Source organism: Falco naumanni, chromosome 6 (assembly GCF_017639655.2).
Source record: "Falco naumanni isolate bFalNau1 chromosome 6, bFalNau1.pat, whole genome shotgun sequence".
NCBI lineage: Eukaryota > Metazoa > Chordata > Aves > Falconiformes > Falconidae > Falco > Falco naumanni.
In genome coordinates this window covers 55,379,525-55,391,877 of record NC_054059.1, presented here as the reverse complement: position 1 = coordinate 55,391,877, position 12,353 = coordinate 55,379,525, and the positions used below count along the sequence as shown (strand labels likewise).

The window sequence follows — 12,353 nt, the reverse complement described above, 5'->3', positions numbered from 1 at the left end:
CAAGACAACTTCATTAGTACATGTGACACTACCTTCAAGAAAACCTTAATCTTTCTTTTGCGGGGGGGGGGGGGGGGGGGGGGGATCAAGTTTGAGCTGTCAAACAATCACCATTGAAAGGATTTGTATACTGCATTTTACCTTATTTGCTAGTGTACCTCAGAGAACATTTTTAAAGATAAACTGATAAGGTCTTAACATTTCATTTTAAAACTCCATCTTTAACTGGCCCCTAATGATATTGTCCTGGTTCCAGCTGGGATAGAGTTCTTTTTTTTCCTGGTAGCCAGTACAGTGCTGTGGTCTGGATTTAGGATGAGAGTAACATTGATAACAAACTGATGTTCTAGTTGTTGCCAAGCAGTGCTTACATTAATCAAGGACTCTTCAGCTTCTCATACCACCCTACCAGTGAGGAGGCCGGGGGGGGGGGCACACAAGAAGCTGGGAAGAGACACAGCAAGGACAGTTACCCAAACTGGCCAAAGGGATATTCCACACCATATGATGTCATGCTCAGTATATAAACTAGGGGGAAAGCTGGCCAGGGGCTGCTGCTTGGGAACAGCTGGGCATCAGTCAGTGGGTGGTGAGCAACTGCATTGTACATCACTTGTTTTGTATATTCTAATATTTTAGTAGTAGTAGTAATATGTTCCCTTCCCTTTCTGTTCTGTTAAACTGTCTTTACTTCAGTCTATGCATTTTACTTTTTTTTTTCTTCCTATTCTCTCCCCTATCCCACTGGGGCACAGGGAGTAAACAAGCAGCTGTATGGCGTTTAGCTGCCTGCTGGGTTAAACCATGACAGATAGGAATGTGAATGTAACATTGTAATGAGCTCACTAGACATAGAAAAATTTATTTGTTAACCTCTCAGTGCAATGAAAACAAGTTTTCTTTCTCTCCATAGAAAAAAAGCTCTTTATACAGAGACTTGATGCCTTACCTCTAGGTCACAGGTGTATTCTGTGCCATCAAGAAGCATCACTTTACACTGCACAGTTTTAATTTTCTTGGGAGACTTCTGAGGAATGATTTCTGTTTTAATTTCAGCTGTTTGCACTTCTTTTGTCTCCCTTTTTTCTTTTTCTTCTTGTGTTTCTTCCTTTCCTGTTGCAACTTTCTCTACTTCCATTTCTTTACCATCTTCTTTGGCAGGCTATATAAAATACAGTTAAACAATGATAAAAACTCAGCGAGATGAATGCTTTTAACTTGTTCATTTCTTTTATAAGCTACTAATAAATAAGACATTAAGTTATGTATATTACATGCACATTCATTAAAGTCATGCACGTACTGGAAGCACAATAACCAATGTAAGCATTAAGATCTTCCTTTAGGGACCAGATATTTTTGCTTTTAAACCACAAAAGTTACTTTTCTTTTTTCTCCTTTCCTTGAAATGAGATATTTTTTGAATGTTTTATTGGCTTTTTTTTTTTCCCCTAACAGAAACAAATTTAACAAGAAGCTCCAGGAATTATACAAAACTAAAAAACCAGTATTTACAAAAGTCAAGTTATACAGAACCACAGAACAGTTGAGATTGGAAAGGATCTCTAGAGATCATCTAGTCCAATGCCCCTAGGCCCCTCTAGGGCCACCTACACCAGCTTGCCCGGGAATATATGTCCAGTTGGGTTTTTAATATCTTCACAGATGGGACTCCACAACCTCTCTGGGCAACCTGTTTCAATGTTTGACCCACCATCACAGTAAAATCTTTTATTTGTGATTTGAGATGAAATTTCATATTTTTAATTTGTGCTCATTGCCTTTTGTCATTTAACTGTATGACACTGAGAAGCATCTGGCTCCTTTTCATTCTCTCCCTTCAGGTATTTATATACATTGATTAGATTCCCCTTAACCTTTCTCTTCTCCAGGCTGAACAGCACCAACTCTCTTCACCCTTCCTCATATGAAAGATTCTCCACACCCTTAATCACCTTCACCATGCTAGATTGTGAGATTTGAGTGTTAAGAAGTGATATGCAACTTTTCAAAAAGCAAGACCAGAGCACTGCTGAAGGTGCCTTGGAACTTAGCACCAGCCTCCTGGAATGAATCAATAAGGACCATGACCGCAAGCATGGTTTCTAGAGAAAGGATAACAAATGTTGAGATTGTAAGGACTCAGAGATAATCCATTTGTTATTTGTTGTGGTTAAGTCACTAAGGAGGTATTCGTGCAATCCAATGACTTCAGAGTCAAAGCTGACTTAAGAAGCTTCTACTCTTACCCCTGCTCATTTCTAGCATGATACAGTTCAATGTTCCTTTGAACTATGCCAAAGTGTGAGATTACACTAAAATTAGACATCTAAAATGACCGGCACAAAAAATGGTCTGCCACAAGAGCAGGAACCTTTAAACCCAGCTATGCTACTTGTAACTATATCAACTCAACTGTACAAGAGGCCAGAAAGTAGCTGTCATTTTTCCCCCCTATATGATCCTAACAAAGTCTTAACATGAATTACATAAATCTTGAATCAGGTCTCATTAAAATGACTCCAAAGCATCTATTAGCCTTCTCACACATACCTGTGTTTCAGGACTAGGAACAGAGTGTTTTTCTTTGTCATCTGCTTTAGCATTACGCTGATTTTCAGCCCCTGCTTCTTCTAAGCTCTTTTTTGGCTGAGCCACACCCTCTGGTGTTTGGCGTTCACTTTCTTCAACTACTTGTTCTTCCTCTGTGCTCCTTTTCTTGGTCTCATCTTTGGGCTCTGCCAAGGTGTATGATTTTTGTTTCTTAAGCCAAGGGGGAAGGAAACGAGAAATACCCTTGCTTTCAGGTGAAACTTTTTCCTTCTTCTGGCTACTTGGACTACTTTGGCTAGTTGGTGCTGGGGCAGAGGAAGAATCTTGAGCTTCTTCAGAGGATGCTTCCCTGGACTTCTGATTTTCTGGAGTCTCTGATGCTTCTTCAGGCTTGTCCTTGCCTTTGTCTGGTCCCAGCTGCTCAGAATCTTTCTTTACTTCAGTCTCTGAGCCAACTTCAGTTGTCATTGTCACAACTTACACTAAAAGAAGCAACAATAAAAATAGTTTTGTTATGTAGTATCACTACTTTTACTGACTCTCACATTATTTGCAGTAATAATCTACAAGTTTCTAAATTAAATTTGTTGGGGTTAAACCCAGTTATTTTAAAATTCTCAGCTCACAAATAAAATCAGTAAACCAAAACTTAGTGCTCTGCAGATAAAGATTTTTCAAAAACACCACACCCTAGGGAGACAGATCTACCAATAGTTTCTTTCTTGATAAAAATTTAAGTGTGCTCACTGAAATTAATTTTTCTTATCATAAGGTACTCCTAATGTTATTGGTCAAGATTATTTCATGAGTAACTTCAGTTCTTTTTCTACTGGGCTCCTTGGTTGACTCACAAGCCTAAATTTCAGAAGAGCATGCACTTAGTTAAATTGGTAGATACAACCCCCTTACTATTCAGTGACGCTTACCAATATAATACCAGTTTTATACAGAAAGTCTTTTTAAAATCAAGAAAGAGTGCATGCTTCTAGTTGTTCCTTTCTACATTAAGAAACACCATTCTTGCCTTAAAAGAGACTCAGGTGAAATATCTGTACTCTTACACTTTATATAACTCTTCCATCCTCCTTATCAACCATATCTTTTCAGCAAAGAAGCAACCAGTAGGCTTACAGTTGTTAGTACCAGAAGACGACACTGATTTTTAGATGGGAAGTCACAGCTTTAGTATTTAAATTCTAGTTTATAGTCTAATCTGTTGCATTTAAAGTTAAGAGTATTTTCACAATTCCCTTATCTCAGTCCACAGTGAGACAGTAATGGGGATGGAGGAAAATGAAAGAGCAAGCTTACCAAAGAATAGGAAAAAAAGAATGGTGAGCATGACGCCGAGTATAAAAAAAAAAAAAAAAATTAGAAATTGTACTGTTGAAATTAATAATAACACTAGGAAGCATACATTTTTAGTTTTTTAAAAAGTAAGATTGGGTTCTTAATCACAAGTTCACACCAATCAACAAAACCATATATAACTCTCAGCACTTCTACCTGCTCTTGCTTCAGTGAAATCAAAGACAAATCATAACACTACAACAAGATATGCAATAACAATCTTTAATCTTAACATTATTGGTATTTCTTGAAAAAAATAACTAGAATAAACAAATTTTGTTAGCTGTGCCACACTAGATTTTGCTGCACTACTCTGCAAATGTAACATAATTATTTTTTCTGATTTATTGAAGTGAGCCAACAAAAGTAAGCACAACAGGCTCCAACAAAGTTTAAAATGGTTAGATGCCATTAGAAGTCACTGGTATTTATTTACAGCCTTCGTAGAACAATTAGTTTTAAACTGATAGTCTGTCTGGCCTAAAGGTTAGTAGGTTAGTTACTATCACATTTAGAGCTTTAAAACATTGGGCCCTCTCCATTAAAATTGATTGTCATCAGTGTCTGCCATTAGAGTCAGTAGGCTATTAGTTCAGGACTCCTGCTGAACTCAACAGCTTCTGCGCCCACCCCTGCCCAAAAAAGTATCAAGGAGAAGGTTATCTAGTTCAGGCTTGATGCAGTTAACTTGCACAACACAAACAGCACTTGACGCTAACTGGAAACTAGTGTATATCACAAGGCGGCAGCAATGCCTTGCCTCCAGGTTTCCAAAGCACATTCATAAGTAGTCAGAAATTAAGTTAAACTACGTCATTCCCAAGGAGAAAAAGAAGGAGGGGGTGGGGGTACTAATTGATGTTCAAATATACAAGAAGCCCTTCCAGTAAAAGAAGTTGACAGTATTGAGCCAAAGGAAACAAACTTGACAGTTATCTTAATAAGAAGCTTAAACATAGGAGCCTTGAATTATCTACAGGCAATTTCATATTAAGCAAGCATCTTGAGATCAAAAGTAACTACATGTTGTAGGTGTTTCTTTGTTACTTCAAACTTCACTACCTAAAACAAAACATTCACCAATGGGAAAATTAAAGGAAAAGTTGGTATCTTTACTGCTATACTAGAGACTACTGAATACACCTCAAGCTTCAATATTACTGTTATGTAGCCATTTATTTCACTTTTATGAAATCCTTCAAGTTTTAATACTATTAATAAAGCTATTTAAGATAGAATATTAATATTTTTATAATTATTATTTACCTCAGAGGTAATAGGCCCCTGAAAGGCAGGTTTCTATTTGACTAGCTGTTGACATTAAAATATTTGCTATTTAAAGCCACATATTAGTGTGCTAGTTTTAAAGCTGCTACTAGTCAAATTACATTTTGCTATCACCTTCATATCTTACACAGAATTGCTGCTGTTCTTACCTAATTGTGGGTATGAAACTTATACATTTATTAGGATTATTATCAAAATGAACAGTATATATAAAACCAAAAACAGCTTTCCTCAAGAGAAAAGTCCAAACTTCTGCTAATATGAGAATAGCAATGCACACTGCTTAATAAAGTAAAAATGCAGGTTTCATTATTAACAGAGATGGTGGTGATTTTTGCTCATGCATCTTTAAGAATGAACTAATTTCTTCTCTGAAAGTAGCTAAGAAATTTAAGAGGACTTGATAAACAAATCTTCAAAGCAGCTACAGGAAAAGGAAAATCACTATATTTCCTGCACGCTTTTTTTTACTTTTCAAAATATGCAGAAATGCATGCAATACATGTACACACTAACTAAAATCATTATATACCACTCTCAAAATTAAGATAATATTTTTCTTATACAGTCAAATTGGAGGAACCTACACAAAATTCCTTAGAACTGAGCAAAATAGATTACCCTCTAAACATGTTCTTATGATATTGTTCTAACAATAAAAGGAACTGAGGATACCAAGTTACGCATCTTAACTGACTAAATTTAGGCAGGATAGCAGTGTGTGGTACAAACTTGCTCAGTGTGAAATAAGAGAGGTTCTGCATCTCCAAGAGTACAGTTTTTCATAATCAAAGTTATAGTTAAAAGGAGAATTTGGTTTTATACTGCAGAAGAAAGAGAAACTTGTTACAGCCCCTGTCTGAATAGATCTGTCCATGTTCATTTAATGCCTTCATTTGATGCCCTCAGCAGGAGATGATTCCTTTCATGAGCTCAATTTCCTATAAGCTTGTAACTTCAGTGCATTTTTTTATTTTTTTTTTTTTTTGGGGGGGGGGGGGGGGGGGGAAGTGGAATAGAGGGGAAAACCACAAAACAAAACCCACCTCTTAGCTAAGCCTGCAGATTTCTTTATATTCCCAGTAGTCTTTGAACGAGCTGTTTAGAGGTGGATGAGTTTACTGAACAAGGGCATTGACAAAGAGCATAAGGGATAGCCTTCCCAAAGTATGTACCTTCTCTACCACATGAGCCTAATACATTTCTTTTTTTCTGGAGCTTCATTTTGGCACAAGAATTAGGCACCCCTTGAGAAAGAGAAAGTCAGGTCTACCTGCCCCCTTCCCTGCACTCCCTTCCCTTGTTTTGAATATTTCAATGCTCTGTCAGATCCCCCAGTGCTGTAGTTCACAGGAAAAACAGATGTACTGGGGGACAAAACACCAGAGTTCTGCAACCAAAGTCTACTGCTGCACATTGTAAAGCCTCTGATGTTACCTTCATTACAGCCAAGCAGGTAAGTAGCCAGGTTACCTGGAAATGGCTTTTTCCTGATCCCCTTCTGCACTGACAGGGAAGACCTTGCACTGACAGGAGGACCTGCCCAGTCCTGCATCTTAACGGTCAAGGTGTCAGAAAGAAAAAGAAATAAGAAGCAGACAACATTTGTCTCAAAGTGAGACTGGGAAGAAATAAACCAAATCAGGTTGAAAATTTACAGTTCTAAACTTTTAGCTGCATCTTTTCTTCCCCTCCTGTCTCCAAGTAAACTCTCATTTGCTCGCACTACATAGCATAAGCACACTATGTATTTTTGCCCCTTTAACTTTTGTTTTAAGCTCTGTAACAGCTGGAGCAGGATAGGGTTCTCCTTATGTCTCTTCTTTCATATTGCAAGGTAACATTACATTTATATTTCATTTTGAAATGAGAAAGGTCAATAGGAGTAAGAACCTTGCAGCAAGAATAGATAACAGAGAGGGAGATGCTCAAATGGAAGGATTACCAAGGTCTGAGCAAAGAAAAAAAAATCTTGCTAGATTTTGCAGTTGGGTTAAACCCATGCACATTAAACTACCACTGATAACATCTGTATCTTTTGTAATCCTGCTGAAAACTTGTCTCATTCAGATTCAATGTGTACCCAATCTGCAGGGACCAAGGTGGGGGCAGAAAGGCAGCAAGTATTGAAAACAACCTTGCAATTTCTGAAGAGGAATTAAATTTGTTAAAACAGGTCCCACTTACAAGGAGAGGATGTCTTGCCCTAATCATAATCCTACCAACTTCTCCAAGCAAGGGTGCTGGCCAGGAAGCAACTGAAGACAACAGGTATTCTCTACCCTCTCCATTCACCCCTTCTCCCTTTTTATTTCACTGAGGGGAAACTAATGGTGGCCAGAGTTCACACCTGAAAGCAGGGCAGAACACTGTATTCTTTCCTAACCACTCTCTTCTCAAATAAAGATTTGTCAGCTGGTTAATACCTTACTTCCAGCTCCTAGCATAAATTCTTGAAATGTAGTTGTCTGCCAAGAGGAATTCCTGCCACCATAGAGCATGAAGTTAATTAACAAAAAAAAACAACAACAAAAAAAAGTGGCTCAAAGATCAACGACAACATTACAACATTGAACTAATACCATAGAACGCTTTTCACTGAAATTCACTGCCATCTTAATTCACTGTTTCTGTTATGGTGTTTCTTATTCATCAGCACAGATTAACAATTCAAAAATCACAGAATCATAGAATCATTTCGGCTGGAAATTACCTTTGAGCTCAAGTCCAACCATTAGCCCAGGACTGCCAATCCACATCTAAACCATATCACCAAGAGATGTTTTTTTTGAATACTTCGAGGGATGCTGACTCCACCACCATGCCTCTGGGCAGCCTGTTCCAATGTTTGACAACACTTTCCATAAGGAAATTTCTCCTAATATCCAATCTAGACCTCCCCTGGCACAACTTGAAGCAGTTTCCTCTTGTCCTGTCACTTGTTATCTGGGAGAAGAGACCTACTCACATCTGCTACGACCTTTCAGGTAGCTGTAGAAAGCAGTAAGATCCCCCCCCCCCCCCCCCCCCCCCGAGCCTCCTTTTCTCCAGACCAAACAGCCTCAGTTTCTCAGCTGCTCCTCATAAGACTTGCTCCCCAGACCCTTCACCAGCTTTGTTGCCCTTCTCTGGACACACTCCAGCACCTCGATGTCTGTCTTGCAGTGAGGACCCCAAAACTGAACACAATATTCAAGGTGAAGCTTCACCAGTGCTGGGTATAGAGGGGGACAATCCCTTCAATCATCCTGCTGGGCACACTGTTTCTGATACAGGCCACAATGCTGTTGGCCTTTTGGCCACCTGGGCATGCAGCCGACTGTCAGACAGCACCCCCAGGTCCTTCCCCACCAGGCAGCTTTCCAGCCACTCTTCTTACTCTACACTCAACCCCTGTAGCGCTGCGTGGGGTTGTTGCAAACTGAGTGCAGGGCCTGGCACTTCTTGTTGAACCTCACACAGCTGGCCTTGGCCCATCGGTCCAGCCTGTCCAGCTCCCTCTGCAGAGCCTTCCTGCCCTCCAGCAGATCAGCATCCCCTGCAACTTGGTGTCATCTGCAAACTTACTGAGGGTGCACTCAATCCCCTTGTCCAGAGTGTTGGTGCAGATATTAAATAGAACTGGCCCCAGCACTGAGCCCTGGGGAATACCACTTGTGACCGGCCACCAGCTGGATGTAACTCCATTTGCTACCACTCTCTGGGCTTGGCCATTCAGCCAGCTTTTAACGCAGCATAGATCCTTCTTCTATATATTTCTGGATGTCATGTTACTAATTTCCTTAGTACATAAAATTAGGAAAAGGCAGTCCTAAACTTGGGGTTTTTTTTTCAGTTTGTCACTGAAATTCATAGCAAACTGAAGAAATCAGAGTCGGTTTAATAGTTTTATCTCTACCAGTCTACCAGGATTCACAGAGAAACTATCATGTTGTAGAAGCAAAAACATAAAATAAAATAAAAAAATTACAACTCAGTTCACTAAAAGCCAACATGGGTGTCTATGCAAGTCATGCAATTTTCTGGATCATAAAAAAAAAATCATTAGAATTATTACAATTCATAAAAATTAACTAATTTCACACTTGCAGTTCCAAATATTAATGCTCACATAGGCTACACATAAAACTAGAAAAGGAAAGCAAAGAAAATTTATGTCTAAAAAATATACATGAAAACCTGAAACAAGCTCGTGTGTATGTCAACTGTTTATTTGGGAGTTATTTTTGTTTTGTTTTAAAGGAACTGTTTTATGTCTTGTCATACTGATTTGAAGCACAGCAGAAGGCTGCTCTGCATTTCACAGTTGATTAGGGCAGGTCATTTAAGAACAACATGCTTGCTGGTTTCGACACATAAAATTTGTTGACATAAAAAGCATAAAGAAGTTAAATTCTAGTTGGAACAGTCATTCAAATTTTACATAGTGTAAAGGGGTCTTGTTTAACTAGTAGGTAATACCTGAGGAACCTGGTACCACACCAAGGTTTTTTTTTAAAAGCATAAATCAATTATTTTCTGTAGAATAATATAAATTATATTCCAAATCAGGCTGAATGTACTAACGAAGAAACCCCCAAACTTTCTTTTACATTTCTGTTAAAGCTTGCATTTTATCATTGGCATGTAAGCAAGTAAACTCACGGCATAACATGGTTCTGTACAGTATTATTTTGCTGCAGGAGCCAATATAACCTGAACACATGCTATTAGCAGATGAAAGAAAAAGTAAATTTGATTTCACCTTTTAGTCATTATTTAGGTGGATTACTACAAAGACATGGAGCTCTCTGAATGCAAAGGAATAAATTAACAACTAAAGAATACAGTTTTCAACTTTGAGATCCTTAAGGAAGCAAAAACATCTCTAAAATTGGCTTAGTTACATCAATCTGCAACATTTACATTGTATGGCTTCCAATAAAATACCGATCTGCAGTCAAACTAACGCAAAGCACCAGTTCTCCCATAGGAACCTGCATCCTTTTCTGTATTTATACGTACACAGGACTGTATATACACACAAACAGACATACTTTTGAATCTCATAGTTTGGATTAAGTTCATTGCTAAGCACACTCGTGAAAAAAACCAGATGAGACTAAAGTCAAAGATCAACAGTTTAGCACATTACTGAACATGTTTTAAAAAGTTACAGCATAGAATCCCCAAGAAAACATATTTTGTATGCATGAAATCTAATCACCTGTTTTCAAACGAGTAAGAGGACCCCTAGCAATTGAACCCAAACCTAAGTATTTACACACTGAATGCAATCAGGACTGTTTCAGTTTTCTCTTCTGATCACTGTGCACAAAAATCAAGGTTAATTGCAGAGGCTGAAGAGACAGACTGCAGACTCTGCTTTTTTGTGAGCCTCAGCAGTAGCCACAGGGCAGATGCCTGTCAGAGACCATCAGTTTCCCACGCTGTGACCAGACCACCAGAGCTGGGGTCTGAACTGACCTAGTGCTGCTACAGCTCTTCTTTGTAGGCTTAGAAGGTAAGACATTGATAAACAGACTACCAAGAACAATCCTATGCCACATATAGCCAAAAAAGCATCCAAAATTATTTCTTTTAAAGCTTCACAGTTCATGGAGGAGCTTTATGCAATAATCCCGGTGACTAGTCAATTAAAGCTGTTATGGTTCAGACTTTTGCCATTGCAATAATATTTCCCACTAAAAATATTAATCCTAAACATAAGCCAAATAAAAATCACCCCTCTTCCTTATGATTTTGCTTCAACTGCCTCCTAAATTGGAAGTTTATTTGCAAGGACGTAACAAAGTGAGCAAACTGTCACTGCCAGCCTGTACATTGGTCAGCAGATGGTGCCATAATAGCTCTAAAATTCAGTGGCACATTTCAAAGGTCAAACTTTAAACGGCAATAATACTTCAAGTATAATTCCCAAATTCTGACAAGTAATTGAATGCTTTCACAGAAGCATGAACATAACATTTTCATAAACATCACTTCAGAGCCAGTTAATTATTATTCCATGACAATAAAAGTTAGTTACATGTGTACATGAAAACATGTGTGTTTAAGTAAGTATATACACATATTCACACAGCGTCTAAACTTATCTCCAAAAGGAGAAATGACACAAAATGGTGTCTTCCTAAAGCATCCTATGTCTATCAAATCCAGTTTCCAGAGAATTCCAGGCATGTCAAGGTGGCTAGCAGCCCCGTTAGTTCAGAGTTAATGGCAACCACACCCACAAAGCACCCAGATAGTGAAGTCACTATTCAAAATAGCAGCTGTTTTGTCAGCCTTCATGTTTACATACATGCCATCATACAGCTGTATAATTGCAAGCATCCAATGTTTCCCTCCCAAATACAGCAGCCTACCTGCACAAATAGGAAGACATTTTTGTCCTTCTATAAATACTGAAATGTCATCAGGACTAATTCTATGTCATATTCTAAATCTAATGTCATCTAGAACTAATTCTTATAGTGCTACAAAATTATTGTGTCATCTTTCCCTGCAATACACAGAATACACAGGACTCGCCAGAAAACACACTGACAAGCCCCTACATAGGATGTTGTGAACTTAAAAGATACTTAAGTACTAGAATAATTCTGACGATAAATGTGAAGACCAAAAAAAATTTTATATATATATACACACACAAAAAAAAATCAAGGATACAGACAGCAAGTGAAATGAGACAGAGAAAGCTATTTCTGTCTAAAATTGTGAAGGGAGTATCTGCAGTCTAGATAATTTTATTGTAGAAATATTCCATTATGCTGACAAATTTCCAAGGAAGTTACTTCAAGTCTTTGCAAAGTCAAAGTAGAATCCAGGAACTTTAGTATTTCTCAAAATATTTTTCCTGTTAAAGCAGCACAACAACATATATCTATTCCCTATCACTCAAGTGCTCTCAACTTTTCATAAAACACCTGCTGCAGGCCATCTTTATTTTGTCTAAAGAATAACTTGGTTACTGCAATCCATATACAACTTCAAAGGATTAGTTTTAAAGGGTAATTCAGTTGAAGGGATACAATTCTCCAGAAAGGAAAAGTAATACTACGAGACATGAAAACAAGTGAGAATTCTTTAAACACGATTTTGTTAAAATTAGTCTCCTGACACTAGGTAGCAGCCTAAAAATGTATAATAAAAAAAAAAAA

At 38.1% G+C, this 12,353-nt stretch overlaps 1 protein-coding gene across 17 annotated transcripts in view; it reads right to left on the bottom strand.

Annotated features, from left to right (window-relative positions):
- Positions 1-12,353, bottom strand: part of EPB41L2 (erythrocyte membrane protein band 4.1 like 2) — a 120,391-nt gene that overhangs the window by 69,128 nt on the left and 38,910 nt on the right. For 16 of the 17 annotated variants that reach the window (XM_040597147.1, XM_040597157.1, XM_040597149.1 and 13 more), the window contains 2 exons: positions 2,554-3,035; positions 950-1,162 (listed from right to left, as the gene is read on the bottom strand). In XM_040597147.1, coding sequence (XP_040453081.1) covers positions 950-1,162; positions 2,554-3,021 — 681 coding nt within the window. In that variant the 5' untranslated portion in view covers positions 3,022-3,035. Of the gene's footprint in view, positions 1-949; positions 1,163-2,553; positions 3,036-12,353 lie in introns of those variants that run through there. The other variant, XM_040597163.1, reaches the window with a different exon arrangement.